Source organism: Salmo trutta, chromosome 1, assembly GCF_901001165.1.
Source record: "Salmo trutta chromosome 1, fSalTru1.1, whole genome shotgun sequence".
Lineage (NCBI taxonomy): Eukaryota > Metazoa > Chordata > Actinopteri > Salmoniformes > Salmonidae > Salmo > Salmo trutta.
In genome coordinates, this window is record NC_042957.1 from 59924582 (window position 1) to 59940207 (window position 15626).

A 15626-nucleotide genomic window follows, 5' to 3' on the forward strand; every position below is an offset into this window, starting at 1 on the left:
AGAGTGGAAACATGGGAATGTGTGAGACTGATTGTGTGCTTGAGTGAACAATTCGAACAAGTGTGTGTGTGTGTGTGTGTGTGTGTGTGTGTGTGTGTGTGTGTGTGTGTGTGTGTGTGTGTGTGTGTGTGTGTGTGTGTGTGTGTGTGTGTGTGTGTGTGTGTGTGTGTGTGCGTGTGTACACACTTGTGTGTGTGAGTGAATGTGTGTGTTTCAATGTGAGCCTTGATGAGTGCGTATGCACGCGCACAGTAAAACACAACATGTGCCTACAATAACACAGGGCCAGACGGCCAGACTGCTTGCTAACCCTAACCCTGACAGGCTGACTTCACGCCTGGCTCTCACTGCTGTTTGCATTGGAGCTGGAAGCTCCTCAGACAGAGACGGGAACACTCAACAAATAGTGTGAAAATAAAGGATTCACACTTATAAAAGGACAGGCTGGCTCACACACAGACACAGAGGAAACTCACATGGTTACACACTTCATATACACACAGACGAAACGGACATGGTTACACACATCACACACAGACAGAAGAAAGTCGCATGCTTACATACACATCACACACAGAGACACAGAGGAAACTCACAAGGTTACACACACATCATAAACACACAAAAAGACAGTCTTGTAGGCTGAAGAGGAGTTGAACTGATTCCAGGGAACTAATAGCCTACTGAAAGTAGGTAAAAAAATATTTGGGAAAATACAGTAAGGCATAATTTTCTCTAGGATCACATATGGATGTTGAGGGAGAAGTAATAGGCATCTAGGCAAGTTAGAGAAACACCAAACAGGAGGGTGAAAATCTTAGTCAATTGGATATTGTGCCATAGGCACACAATGCCCCATCTGGTGGTCAGTAAAAATAATGTACCCAGACCGTAAAAAAAACCCCATTAAGTTGGTTGTTTTTTTCACTATCAGTGGCGTGCATTCATGGATGCCAAGAGAGGCCAGGCTTCCCCACAAAATTCACCAATAAAAAAAATATTTAAAAAACATAAAAAATAATGTATCTTTTGTGTTTAATCCTTTTACTTCAAATCACAAGGGGCTGAATGAACAGTCATGGCCAAAAGTTTTGAGAATGACACAAATATAAATTTTCACAAAGTCTGCTGCCTCAGTTTGTATGATGGTAATTTGCATATACTCCAGAATGTTATGAAGAGTGATCAGGTGAATTGCAATTAATTGCAAAGTCCCTCTTTGCCATACAAATGAACTGAATCCCCAAAAAACATTTCCACTGCATTTCAGCCCTGCCACAAAAGGACCAGCTGACATCATGTCAGTGATTCTCTCGTTAACACAGGTGTGAGTGTTGACGAGGACAAGGCTGGAGATCCCTCTGTCATGCTGATTGAGTTCGAATAACAGACTGGAAGCTTGAAAAAGAAGGGTGGTGCTTGGAATCATTGTTTTTCCTCTGTCAACCATGGTTACCTACAAGGAAACACGTGCCGTCATCATTGCTTTGCAGAAAAAGAGCTTCACAGGCAAGGATATTGCTGCCAGTAAGATTGCACCTAAATCAACCATTTATCGGATCATCAAGAACTTCAAGGAGAGTGGTTCAATTGTTGTGAAGAACTGGCACCACCAGTACAGAGCTTGCTCAGGAATGGCAGCAGGCAGGTGTGAGTGCATCTGCACGCACAGTGAGGCGAAGACTTTTGGAGGATGGCCTGGTGTCAAGAAGGGCAGCAAAGAAGCCACTTCTCTCCAGGAAAAACATCAGGGACAGACTGATATTCTGCAAAGGGTACAGGGATTGCACTGCTGAGGACTGGGGTAAAGTCATTTTCTCTGATGAATCCCCTTTCCGATTGTTTGGGGCATCCGGAAAAAAGCTTGTCCGGAGAAGACAAGGTGAGCGCTACCATCAGTCCTGTGTCATGCCAACAGTAAAGCATCCTGAGACCATTCATGTGTGGGGGTTTTTCTCAGCCAAGGGAGTGGGCTCACTCACAATCTTGCCTAAGAACACAGCCATGAATAAAGAATGGTACCAACACATCCTCCGAGAGCAACTTCTTCCAACCATCCAGGAACAGTTTGGTGATGAACAATGCCTTTTCCAGCATGATGGAGCACCTTGCCATAAGGCAAAAGTGATAACTAAGTAGCTCGGGGAACAAAACATCGATATTTTGGGTCCATGGCCAGGAAACTCCCCAGATCTTAATCCCATTGAGAACTTGTGGTCAATCCTCAAGTGGCGGGTGGACAAACAAAAACCTACAAATTCTGACAAACTCCAAGCATTGATTATGCAAGAATGTGCTGCCATCAGTCAGGATGTGGCCCAGAAGTTAATTGACAGCATGCAATGGCGGATTGCAGAGGTCTTGAAAAAGAAGGGTCAACACTGCAAATATTGACTCTCTCTGCATCAACTTCATGTAATTGTCAATAAAAGCCTATGACACGTATGAAATGCTTGTAATTATACTTCAGTATTCCATAGTAACATCTGACAAAAATATCTAAAAACACTGAGGCAGCAGACTTTGTGAAAATTAATATTTGTGTCATTCTCAAAATTTTTGGCCACGACTGTATTGTATCTCACTGGAGAAAGCAAGTGAAACAGCGCCCTTCTGTCACTGTATGTGTAGTTCCAAAAGAGTATGACATTGTAGCCACCTGTAGCATTGAATGCAAAGGAAGCCAGTGAGCTATGACCTCCCATGATGAAAAAAATATAAAATAGTAGCCAATCAGCGTTGAGCTAAACTGAGTGAGCTCAACTGTGAATGTTCCTAGCGCACCAAAAAAAAGTGTCAAGGGAAGCCAACTTGGATTTGGTGTGACTCCTATCAAATCGTATGGAGAGCATAAGTCATTGGCAGAAACAACTTGAATTGTTGCATCTCACTGCGTTGTTGTCCTCCTGTGGCTAGCTAGCTAAAATTGTCCCTTTCCTAAATTAGCCATGTATGGAGATAGGGATTTAGACTTGTGGTTTTACTTAATTCTCCGTCCTGGCCAATGATTATTACTCCGATTCTGATCCAACCATTAATTCATACATTGTGCCCCTGGCCTGAGAGGATGGACATTCAATATGTAGCTAGATGTAGAAGGCTATTGTTAACTAGCTAACATGGTCCATGAAAGGAAGTTAGGCTAGTGAGCAAGCATTTTAGCCAGGTAACCTAAGACAACAACAATACATTTGTGTACTGTATGACAAAGTGATAGATCGTTTCGTCAACATGAAAGAGACGAGGATGGCATTGGCATTTCTCTCCAAGTAGGGTGAGTCAACATGTTCATTCCTCGCACACAGAACCCAGCACCCACGCACACAGAACCCAGCACCCACGCACACAGAACCCAGCACCCACGCACACAGAACCCAGCACCCACGCACACAGAACCCAGCACCCACGCACACAGAACCCAGCACCCACGCACACAGAACCCAGCACCCACGCACACAGAAATCAGCACCCACGCACACAGAACCCAGCACCCACGCACACAGAAATCAGAAACGTCAACAGCCACATCATATTTTTATTATGTATATTGGAGTAAATGTTTTTGGTATATTTTAGTTGTCACTGTATTAGACTAAGCATAGGTGATTTGATGGTGTTGAAATGTTGAAGTTGAAATGGTGCTGGATAGTGGAGGCAGTTCCTGTTTTCTTTGCGACTTCCGGTAACTCACAGTGCTTCTATATCCATAGTTGTTTAGTGGTCTGAAAATGTCGGAAACAGTAACTTGCTTGACCATGCTGTAGGTCATGTAACTTTTTGTTACATGCAATATGCTTTGTGGACTTCACTGGACAGAGGTTGCTTGTCGGTTTTGTGATGAAACAAAGGTGTAGTTGAATTTATTCTGCCACTGTGTCTTCTTATTGTCTCGGCCTTTAGGTCTGTATATCAACTATAAACTAACAGGTTATAGAGCAAACAACGCAATTATTACAACACATAGGTTGTAATATGACTTTTCTTACCCACACACCGCTACTGTTCTGATATGATATTTCTCTATAGTGAAGTAATACTACACTTCTAGACCTATTTGCTATCTCGTCTTTGAATGTCAATATTCAGTATTTCATTTCAAACCCAAATGTGCAGCATTAAACCTATGGGTCTGTCAGCTTCAATACGGTAGGCCTACACCATGGACACTATTATCTGACATGCACACACATACACACACACACACACACACACACACACACACACACACACACACACACACACACACACACACACACACACACACACACACACACACACACACACACGTCCAGCCCAACAATGAGAGAGATAGCTCAACATTAAGCAATGCAAAGTTCAGGCTGCAGTCTGTAGGTATAGAACGCTCACTGTCTAGGAAGAGGTATGGGTGCTGCACTGTGACTGCCATTGCCTAACCGGCCGCAGATCAGGGGATACTGTTACCCTGTGACACACAGTGAGAGCTATTTCTATTTCTATTTTGGAACACAAGTTCCAACTGGACCAAATTCAAGTCAGACTTCAGTAAATTAAAGGGACAGGTCAGCTGCACCATGATTAGCAGACACACCTATCAGTCATATTCACAACTTCCGATTGTACACGGCCCATTCTCTATGTACGACTGAAGTATAGTTGATGAAAATACATTTATCTACAAATGCCAACTCTATGAAATTAGGCGTGCTGAATTGCTTGACAAATTAACCTTCTTGTGAACTCTTAAACAAAAACATAAAGGAAATACAGACCATCTATTTCAAAGCTTCTTCAGACCTTTTCCCACTTCAGACCTTTTCCCACTTCAGACCTTTTCCCACTTCAGACCTTTTCCCACTTCAGACCTTTTCCCGCCTGATCAACATGTGATGGCGTTCATGGTAATCTATCAATCTCATGTGCATGTGGTCATGCGCAGAATTAAATTGAACAAAACTGGGACCAACTACTATTACAGGTGTAGGATTTTCATTTTAGCTGGTTTTAGTGTAAGTGCCTAGCATATCAAGTTTATATTTGTTCAAGGGCAAAAGTGCCTTGCATTTACACAGCAGGAAAATAATCATGCAGCAACAGAAACTGTGAATTATTATGTGGATTATAATTAGCCTAATGTATATTTTTCGTAACGGAAAATCAAGTCTGAAATTACAAAGTGCAAATTACAAAGTTCAGAAGTTTTAAATTTCCAGCATTGCAGGAAAGTTCTCCTCAAACAGGGTGATCCTACTCCTCCTGTACACTGCGCTGGTTTGATAGGTCTACCACAGATCTTCCGGCCAGCCTTTTGCACTTGACCAAATATAAACTTGATATTTCTTGGCAGACAGACAGGTTGCAACGGGGAGGAGTCTCACAGTTCTGTTCAGTCCAGGACAGGCTGAAGGACAAACAGACACAAAGGTGCAGAAAGAGAAAGGGACAAAAGACTGACCAACAAAATTAAAGGTGAGTTAAACGTTTTGGATAAAGAACAGAAAGTTTTTATAGATTCTATGGTATTTGTTTAATTTTTGCTTCCCAAGTGTTTCCCATTTCAGATCACCAGTAATATCAACAGGCCTATGGCATGGCTTCTGTCTGTTTTTTTAAACTTTACTTTTCTTTTAATTTAGGTATTTAAAACCCAATATTTATAAAATGTATTCGACTTCATTTGAAAATGACTAGGTTAGACATTTACTGCCAGTTAACATGTATTGTGAGCCATTTTAATGGGGTTTCTTATCTATGAAGGTTTATTGAGAGCTTTAGCTTGACCTACTTACTGTATGTGCCGTTGCTGGGGTAGAGGAGCCACAATACAAACCTTTGACATGGATAACATGTGGGCCTAGCCCTGGATTATTTCATCTTGTCTATAGGGTGTAATAAATGACCTATAAATAGCACTTTTCAAAAAGGAATAAATCTACACATCTGAACATAGCCTACTGCCTCTGTCTACACAAACATGGAAACTAATTCCCACTTCTATCCTCTGTCCATTGGTCTAAAAGTTGTCTGTCTGTACTCCACAGGAATGGCGTCTCCTGCATCGATGGCGGCCCGCAGGGTATTAGCTGCTGCATCACACGCAGGCCATGAGGGAGGATCAGGTGTGTGTAATGTACTTAACTCTTCTCATATTGTGTTATATTCTCTCTGCCCTACTGCCTGCACCTTTTGTGTTGAGTTGGGCTTCTGGGTTTAACATTAACAGAGGTTTGTGGAATGTTGGCAGTCTTCCTCTTACATTCATTACATGTTTGTGTTCTGCTGTATTTAGGCCTGTCAGGTGACTTACAAATGTATCATATTGTAATTGAGGCGCTTCTGTCCTGCATGTCAGAGCCTGAGACAAGGAACCAAGGCTGAGTCACTGCAATCTGAACTGGATGATCAGTGTTTTGGAGCTGCTGTTACTTAGTTCTGCTGGTGTTGTGATGTACCCAAGCCTTGATAACTCAGGGTCACACAGAACCGTAGAGTCTGATCTACCGGAACTGGTTTCAACTCCACAGCTAGGACCTGGAAGATCCTGTCGTTTGTGTTGGCCCTACCTGGTGTGGCCGTCTGCATCGCCAACGCCTACATGAAGATGCAGCAGCACTCCCATGAACCCCCTGAGTTTGTGGCCTACTCACACCTTCGCATCCGCACCAAGGTGATACAGGAGGCACTCTGATATCCAACAGACTATAGCCACATCCTCAGACTAACTTCACTCACAGTTCATCATCTACATGTTAGGATTGGTAGTAGTAGTGGGATGTCTTTCTGAACATAAGTCTAGTTTTATCCAATCTATCCTGAATGATGAAACAACTTTCTCTTTCAGAAATGGCCCTGGGGTGACGGCAACCACTCTCTCTTCCACAACCCTCATGAAAATGCTCTTCCTGAGGGTTATGAGGGCTCCCGCCACTAAGGAAACCTCCTAACTCTATGCTGATCATCCACCTTCCCTGATTGCTACATGCTGAATAGCTCTAATCTATAGCTCTAATGAACCTGGCATTATGCTACTGACCAAGGGGCCAATTAGCAACACTACTGACTGTGGTGCTCCCAGTCAGATAGAAATAAAAAATATACTAGTTTTACTGTATCACACACACTGAGTGGCTTCTCATTTGTTTACCTCCAACTGTCTGATGTTATTATATGTGTAACATGAATGGAACTAGTATGTAAACATACAAGTATATTCCAGTTCTGAACACCAAACATACATTGAGGACAAGACAGACCAACACAGACGTTGGCTGTGCGTAGTGGGTGTGGCTTGCTCTTGCCTCTGACCACAGAACATCGGCTGTCATTTTGTGTTCATTTCCCGACAATTCTACATGTTGAATCACCACTGTTGGTCTGAGCACTGAGCAGGTGATCTACTGCGCTACTCCGTCGGTGTTGGTCTGAGCACTGAGCAGGTGATCTACTGCGCTACTCCGTCGGTCTGAGCACTGAGCAGGTGATCTACTGCGCTACTCCGTCGGTGTTGGTCTGAGCACTGAGCAGGTGATCTACTGCGCTACTCCGTCGGTGTTGGTCTGAGCACTGAGCAGGTGATCTACTGCGATACTCTACTGGGCTACTCCGTCGGTGTTGGTCTGAGCACTGAGCAGGTGATCTACTGCGCATGGCCAACATTCGTGTTGATCAGTCTTGTCCTTTAGATACAGTATGCCTTTTCAGACAGGACAAAAGAGAAAGACATCTAAACAGATTTATTGAGGAACGTGGATTCACATGGGGCGAGTGAAAGCTGATCTCTGTTACCTTCACCTTGCAGCTACTCCTAAAGTTCTCTTTATTTACAGCATATACAACATGGCACCCAGTCCCACCCTGATTATTAGAGTCATCCAAGTCAATACAGGACAGCTCTGTGTATACTTCAAAATCAAACTGAAAATATTTTAAAAAAGTTACCATTACATGCAACAAAAGTATTTAGCATATTACATTATGCTAATGTTTTAATTATAATACAACTTAATTTACAGTGCACCACGTGAAAAATGATTTTCCTCATGATTCATTGTCTGAGAACACATCCCTCTAAATGGCCGCATGACTCCTTTAAATATAAATGTACTATTCTTAAGAAAATAATTCAAACTTCAATTACTTTGTAAACACCAATATTTGAATATAAAGGTTATTTGTTGTGAGACAAAGACAGATATTCACAAGGAAGGAAGGAAGGCTAATCATGTTGTAAAGACTTTTGAACATAAAATACATTTTCACACTGGCAAACGTTAACTTCAGTGTCATTGGAGAGACAATCACATGATCTCATACCATCCCTAATAATCTCCTCATACTTGATCCTCTGTTTCTCCTCTCCTCTCTCCACCTCCATCCCCACCCAACACCCCTCCGAGCCCTCCCCCTCTCAGCTCAGGGCCATGGTGGCCAGACTCACTAGGTCACGTTTCAGAGTCTCTGTACAGTCTGCCTCTCTGGCCAGTCTGCGCAGGCAGTCTGCAGCCAGGGAAGAAGGGCGGGGCTGGGAGGAGCCCTGAGAGCCCAGCAGTAGGGACAGACAGGCCCTGCCCAGTCCAGGATAGCTGTACCGCTGGGAAAACCAATACACCTGTGGAAGGAGGGTCCATCTACCAGGACCAACTTTAGAGTCCTGTACAGAATCCGCAACCTTCTGTGTGTTTGAAACACTCTGCAGTTTAGAACGTCTTTTGCAGCACTTAGAGGCAGAACTTGATTTCAGAGGATTGACACAAGTCTCCAGTCCTGAGGTTGTCTTTGGTGCACTATTGCCCTTCTGGCCTGGTCCAGGGGCAGAGTGTCGTCTACCCTCTGTCTGCTGACAGGGTTGGAGTCCAGAGCCATGTAGTGACACAGCCTGGCCTGCTGTCACTGTGGGGGCCAAGGAGTCTGTCTGGGCCTCAGAACCACTCAACTCTAGTCCAGATGTGCGGTTTGCCAGGCTCTCGTCAGCAGACTCTCCATCTGACCCATATTGGTTCATGTTAGATGGAGGCTTTTTGCCAACGTCTGCAATTCGACCAGCATTCTTGGCAGAGCAGGACAGCAAAGACACACACAGATCCTCCACCTCCCTCTGCAACTCTGTCACCAAAAACCTACAGGCCCCCATCATCGTCTCAGCTAGGGGGGTCTTCTGGAAGCCCTGTGCCTCTGGTGAGGGTTCTTCTGCCCCGTCTCTCCAGACACCCAGTCCTTCAGAGGCCAAGGATCCCAAAATCTGACACTCTCCTCTGCCTTCTCTCTCCGTCTCATCCCCCTGTTCCTCTGCAGTCTCTCCGTCCTTGTTCAGGCGACAGCCATGCAGATAGTGCAGTACAGGTAGCAGCATGCCTTGGCTCACATCCCTGATAGGGATGGCCTCCCCAGTTCTCCCTTGAGCCTCTCCAAAGCCCCCCCTCAACAGGGCCCTGAAGTACTCTGACCCCACCACCTCGGTTCCCTCTGCCCCAGCCACTGCTTCCCTATTGGCTGACACCTGGCTCCCATCGTCCAGCAGGAAGAGGAGGTCAAAGGTTGAGTCATTGTAAGGACAGATATTGACCAGACGAGGCTTTTTTAAGGGAGGGGGTGAAGCTTTACCGGTTTGTGAGACTGAAAGTGGTTTGATAGGACTGAGTACCCTGCACCTTCTTTTAGCCAGTACTGTTTTGGGGCAACCCATCAGACTAGAGAGGCATCCAATCAGCAGGGAGAAATATAGAGAGTGGAGCTGGGGGGCGGAGACATGTGGTGAGTTGAGACAATCTGACAGGAGTCGTCGGCATTCACTGGTGTGATGGTCTTCCTCTTCCTCATTACATCCAAGGGGCTCCAGAGCCAAGAGTAGACCACCGTTGTCTAGAAGAAGCTTCTTCAACAGAACCTTGTTACTGTTAGGGAACACAAGTTGATGTCAGATTACAGTTGGTATACACTTCATAACATTCCACCAGTGCCATTTCACACAAGACAATTTGACTTACCCATTTATTAGTGGTAGAGACAGGGCACAGTTCAGCTTGTCTGACTCCGAGCCTGACAGCATCACATGGCTCAGGACTCCAGAACCAAATCCAGACTCACACTGAACGCGTAGATTACTAAGCAGAGCAAGACCTATGCACAAGAAATTATACCCAAAACGTTACAGCAGCACCATTACACAAACTAATAACAAAACTTTATGACCAAGTACATCAATTAAACTTACCAAGCTGTTTCACTTTGGCCTTGACCCTATCAGTCTGCCTCTCTCCAGCTCCCCAACTCTCAGGGTCACTCCCTCTCTGGACCAGGTGGTGGCGGATCAGAGCCACTGAGCCAGTCCTGACCAGCGCCTGCAGACAGTTGGGGTTGCAGCTCAGCCGGCACAGCATGCGGAAGCACCTGCCGCTGGGGTCCTGATGCTGGCTGAGGTAGAACAGTAGGCCAGAGATGATGCCTGAGTTGACCAGAGCAGCGCTGGGGTCCGTGGCGTGAGAGAAGCGTGAGAGCAGCAGCAGGATGGGAGACTCTGGGGCCCAAGGCTCAGGGTGGTAGGGGTGGTGGTAGGCCTGGGGTCGGGACACTGTGGGAGGGGTGTCGAGGGGCACCACACTGGAGCGGGTGGTTGAGGGGACACGTGGCCTTTTCCGTGGAGGGGAGGAGAACTTGGATGGGGAGACGGGAGTGAGGGGTGGGATAGTGGGGGAAGGGAGAGAAGAGGTAGAGGAGGCGGGCTGGGCTCGGGGGGTGGTAGAGGAGCCGGGCTGGGCTCGGGGGGTGGAGGTAAAGGAGGCGGGCCGGGCTCGGGGGGTGGAGGTAGAGGAGCTGGGCTGGGCTTGGGGGGTGGAGGTAGAGGAGCTGGGCTGGGCTTGGGGGGTGGAGGTAGAGGAGCTGGGCTGGGCTTGGGGGGTGGAGGTAGAGGAGCTGGGCTGGGCTAGGGGGGTGGAGGTAGAGGAGCTGGGCTGGGCTAGGGGGGTGGAGGTAGAGGAGCTGGGCTGGGCTAGGGGGGTGGAGGTAGAGGAGCTGGGCTGGGCTCGGGGGGTGGAGGTAGAGGAGCTGGGCTGGGCTCGGGGGGTGGAGGTAGAGGAGCTGGGCTGGGCTCGGGGGGTGGAGGTAGAGGAGCTGGGCTGGGCTCGGGGGGTGGAGGTAGAGGAGCTGGGCTGGGCTCGGGGGGTGGAGGTAAAGGAGCCGGGCTGGGCTCGGGGGGTGGAGGTAGAGGAGCCGGGCTGGGCTCGGGGGGTGGAGGTAGAGGAGCCGGGCTGGGCTCGGGGGGTGGAGGTAGAGGAGGGCAGAGGGACACAGGGAGACAGATCAGCGTTTTTTGAGGGAGATGACATGTGGACCTGAGCTGGAGAACTCGTTGAGGTAGAGGGGGTGGATTGACTCTGAGATTCGGGTGAGGATAAGGGAGTAGAGGAAGGTAGTGAGCGGGTAGGAGATAAGCATTTTAAAGGGGAATGACTGTCAGTGGAAGAGGTTTGGGGAGAAGAAGAGGGGATATGAAGACTCCCCCAATCTCCCTCCGTGCCTCCAGGAGAGTCAAGAAGATCCCCCTCAGAGGAGATCAACCCTTCAGACACCAACCAGGACCTGGAGGAGCAGCAATAGGACAGGTCAGATAACCATTTTTACAAAACTCAAATAAATCACAGGTGCACAAACCCAGAGGGGGGCAAAGGTGAGTCTGTTCACTCACCTCAGGCTAAGAAAGCTGGATGACCCAAGGACATGTTCCTTCCCCATCTCCTCTTTCCTGTTCCCCTCTGGGGGAGGGAAGTCAAATGAGTCGAAACATGACGTAGACAGCAGCTCTGAAGCAAACATGGTAGAGGTGAGGCTCACATCCATCTTCCCAGCAGATGGCTCCTCACCTTTAGCCAGCTCCACTAACCGAGCAACTAGCAGGGGGACTATTCCCAATTCTTGTAACTGTTCCAGGGCAGCTTCGTCATAGACAAAGTCAACACAAGCCAGAATGACCAATCGGTCGAGGGGGTGGCTCCGATGGACACCAAGGAAGCCAATCAACACCTCCAGACCGCCGCTCTCCTTCACTTTGGCCCGGTTCACTGCCTCTTTGCAGCATAAGCAGAGTGCCTTGAGGAACACGCCAGACTTCAGGCCGTCCTTCTTGACCTCCTCCGTAAACTTCTGGATTACCCCCAGGGAACCCACCAGAGGACGTAAGCAGCCTTGAGTGCACATGTTGGCCAGGGTTTTCAACGCAAGCTCCTCAAAAGGTTTATCGGCCTCTCCCGAAGCCATGACACCTAGCTGAGCTAGAACCCCAGATCTGGAAACCTCTCTAGCACACTCTACACCACAGCCCCTTGTGAGCTCATGGAGGGTCCGGAGTGCTGCTCTCCTCAGCCCCAGAGGGTACTCTGGAGCAATGAGCGGGGCAAGAGCAGTCAGAGTACCCTGGGTGAGCAGTAAAAGGCGGTTTGAGGGGGTGTCTGCAAGGTAGAGGAGGGCACGGGCAGCCGACTGAGCACACTCTAGTTTAGAGGAAGGGGCTTCCAGTGGGTCATCAGAGGGAGGGGATGGGGCGGATGCGAGAGAGACGCAGAGGAGCAGGAGTGGAACACCACCTGTGTCGAAAACAGAAAAGCAATTATTTTTCAGGGACAAAATCTAATGTTCAACTTATACAGTACCAGTCAAAAGTTTGGACACACCTACTCGTTCAAGGGTTTTTCTTTATTTTTACTATTTTCTACATTGTAGAATAATAGTGAAGCCATCAAAACCATTAAAGAACACATATGGAATGTAGTAACCAAAAAAGTGTTAAACAAATCAAAATATATTTTATATTTGAGATTCTTCAAAAAAGCCACCCTTTGCTTTGACAGCTTTTCACACACTTGGCATTCTCTCAACCAGCTTCATGAGGTAGTCACCTGGAATGCATTTCAATTAATAGATGTGCGTTGTTAAAGTTAATTTGTGGAATTTCTTTCCTTCTTAATGCGTTTAAGCCAATCAGTTGTGTTGTGACAAAGTAGGGGTGTATGCAGAAGATAGCCCTATTTGGTAAAAAAACAAGTCCATATTATGGCAAGAACAGTTCAAATAAGCAAAGAGAAATGACAGTCTTTAATATAACTATAAGACATGAAGGTCAGTCAATCCGGATAATTTCAAGAACTTTAAAAGTTTCAAGTGCAGTCGCAAAAACCATCAAGCGCTATGATGAAACTGGCTCTCATGAGGACCACCACAGGAAAGGAAGGTCCAGAGTTACCTCTGCTGCAGAGGATAATTTCATTAAGAGTTACCAGCCTCTGAAATTGCAGCCCAAATAAATGCTTCAGAGTATAAGACACATCAACATTAACTGTTTAGAGGAGACTGCATGAATCAGGCCTTTATGGTCGAATTTCTGCAGAGAAAGCACTACTAAAGGACACCAATAAGATGAGACTTGGGCAAAGAAACACGAGCAATGGACATTAGGCCGGTGGAAATCTGTCCTTTGGCCTGATGAGTCCAAATGTGAGATTTTTGGTTCCAACCGCCGTGTCTTTGTGAGACGCAAAGTAGGTGAACGGATGATATCCGCATGTGTGGTTCCCACTGTGAAGCATGGAGGAGGAGGTGTGATGGTGTGGGGGTGCTTTGCTGGTGACACTGTCTGTGATTTATTTAGAATTCAAGGCACACTTAACCAGCATGGCTACCACAGCATTCTGCAACAATACACCATCCCATCTGGTTTGCGCTTAGTGGGAGTATCATTTGTTTTTCAACAGGACAGGTGAAGCTGGTTGAGAGAATGCCAAGAGTGTGCAAAACTGTCATTAAGGCAAAGGGTGGCTACTTTGAAGAATAAAAAATACAAATTATATTTTTATTTGTTTAACACTTTTTTGGTTACTCCGTGATTCCATATGTGTTATTTCATAGTTTTGATGTCTTCCCTCTTATTCTACAATGTAGATAATAGTACAAATAAAGAGAAACCCTGTGTCCAAACTTTGGACTGGTACTGTACTACAAAACAAAAATACCATCAGAAAGTGATGTAGACAGACACAGGCAGCCAAAATCATTATAACATGTTTTACTTACCGGCAGAGTGGATAAGTGTGGAACTCTCAGGGTCCATGGCCAAGTTCCCCAAGGCCCGGGCTGCTCTGTTCTGGATCGTCTCCATGGCTACATTCTTCTTCAAAATACCCACTAAGAAAGGAAGAGCAAACTTACATTTCTGAAATTCTCACCATCATGTGAAATGAATGATTCAAACTTATTATGATAGTCACTTGCCCACAATAGATATTCCATCAAGCTTCCTAACCTTTAGAGGGGAGAAAAACATTAAATATCATAATGTAAGTCACCACTGTCCAACTTCTCATACTAAAAACATTCATATTCAATCAATGTAAATGTGTAGCAGCCCTGATTTGTCCTACACCCTTCTGTCTCACCTCAACTCGTGTCTGTCTCTCAGTGCAGCAGTTAGCCAGGATGCTGAGAGCCAGGTCCAGAGTCTTCCTGGAACACTCAGGGTGCTTTAGCAGGTCCAGGATAGTGCACAGTCCACCCTGGCCTCGGAATCGAGCTATCCCACTGCTTCCTCCTTTAATGTGCTGTGTGCGGATGGCCACCAGTGCTCGCCACTGCCCAGCTTTGACCCTCTTATCCAGCTGTCTGTGTCCACTGGTGTCCGGCCCTGCAGTGCCTGGCTTGTGGTCCTCGGCTGCTGCTCTCCCAGGTTTAGAGAGCTGTGACAGGCACCAGGCCAGAGAGGTCTCTGGGGAGGCTGAGGACACTTCTCTGGGGTTGCCTAACCAGGTCCCATGTTTCTGGATCCCTGGCACTGGCTTTGACGCCATGATGCCACTAATTGTCTCCAACCCACCTGCTCTTCTGCTTATCCTCACTAACAAATCACTTCAGATAAAAAGTGATGACATGGAGGATGACAGGGGGAGGGGCAGAAATGTGGATCATTATTTTTGTGCATTTTACTTTTCAATTTTCTTAGGCTACATCATAAAGTTATACAGTATCAAACATGGTTAACAAATGATCTGTAGTGTATTTTCAGCTTAATCAATTTCCAAAGTTTGTCAAAAAATTCTGGAAATGATCAAAAATACTACAAATACCGGCATGACAAGTGGAAGAAATTACCCTTTGACCCCACTTCTCAGCAATGCTGCTGGGAGTTGAAGTTTGTAAACCTCTCGTCCACTCCCTAAAAAAAAAACAGGCCTCTGTATGCGAGAAGGCCCAACAAACAATCACGGTGCGTTATGGTGCGAACACAAGTGCTATAAGCTATGTTTTTAGTCCCATCTCAAGAGTAATAAAGTATTTGCAATGACTAATTATTCCCACCGACATAATTAATTCAATCAAACGAAGAATAATCGTTTTAGCTAGCCGCTAACGCCATCTTTTAGCTGGACGATAAACAGGAGGCACCACGAAAAGGGGGGAGGGATGTGTGAATGGGTGGGTCGTTCTATTTAATCATGGGCCTTGTAGTCTCAGCTGTTTTACAACTATCAGAATTAAGCAATATTTCTCTATGAAAAATAACATTTCCCAAAACATTAATAAATAACTCCTCGTTTAAAGCCATATCTATAGCAACCGGTGATTGTTGTTTAGTAAGCAAAATAAATCTTGTTTCATTAGAACTGTAA

General features: G+C 46.1%; 2 protein-coding genes across 2 annotated transcripts; one reads left to right on the forward strand and one right to left on the reverse strand.

The window, feature by feature from the left end:
• The first annotated feature begins 5313 nt into the window (after positions 1-5313).
• LOC115203649 (cytochrome c oxidase subunit 6A, mitochondrial) lies at positions 5314-7095 on the forward strand. Its single transcript, XM_029768549.1, has 4 exons — positions 5314-5448; positions 6021-6098; positions 6504-6646; positions 6821-7095. The coding sequence occupies exons 2-4, from the start codon at positions 6023-6025 to the stop codon at positions 6908-6910; spliced, it is 309 nt and encodes a 102-aa protein (XP_029624409.1). The 5' UTR covers positions 5314-5448; positions 6021-6022; the 3' UTR covers positions 6911-7095.
• A 602-nt stretch (positions 7096-7697) lies between these two features.
• LOC115196045 (armadillo repeat-containing protein 5) lies at positions 7698-15410 on the reverse strand. The gene is made up of 9 exons (XM_029756574.1): positions 15109-15410; positions 14400-14865; positions 14236-14266; positions 14038-14148; positions 11660-12554; positions 10965-11553; positions 10190-10796; positions 9963-10095; positions 7698-9869 (listed from the first exon to the last, which is right to left on the reverse strand). Exons 2-9 carry the CDS (start codon positions 14805-14807, stop codon positions 8387-8389), a joined length of 4257 nt encoding a protein of 1418 aa, XP_029612434.1. The 5' UTR covers positions 14808-14865; positions 15109-15410; the 3' UTR covers positions 7698-8386.
• Between the last annotated feature and the right edge of the window lie 216 nt (positions 15411-15626).

Excerpts from the sequence above, each read along its gene's own strand:
- LOC115203649 (XM_029768549.1), top strand. The coding sequence starts at position 6,023 with ATGGCGTCTCCTGCATCGATGGCGGCCCGCAGGGTATTAGCTGCTGCA. Across the intron at positions 6,099-6,503 it reads AGGCCATGAGGGAGGATCAG|CTAGGACCTGGAAGATCCTG; the intron begins GTGTGTGTAATG and ends TCAACTCCACAG. Across the intron at positions 6,647-6,820 it reads ACCTTCGCATCCGCACCAAG|AAATGGCCCTGGGGTGACGG; the intron begins GTGATACAGGAG and ends TTTCTCTTTCAG.
- LOC115196045 (XM_029756574.1), bottom strand. The coding sequence starts at position 14,807 with ATGGCGTCAAAGCCAGTGCCAGGGATCCAGAAACATGGGACCTGGTTA. Across the intron at positions 14,267-14,399 it reads AGAGACAGACACGAGTTGAG|GTTAGGAAGCTTGATGGAAT; the intron begins GTGAGACAGAAG and ends TCCCCTCTAAAG. Across the intron at positions 10,797-10,964 it reads CCTCTACCTCCACCCCCCTA|CAGCCCAGCTCCTCTACCTC; the intron begins GCCCAGCCCAGC and ends ACCCCCCAAGCC.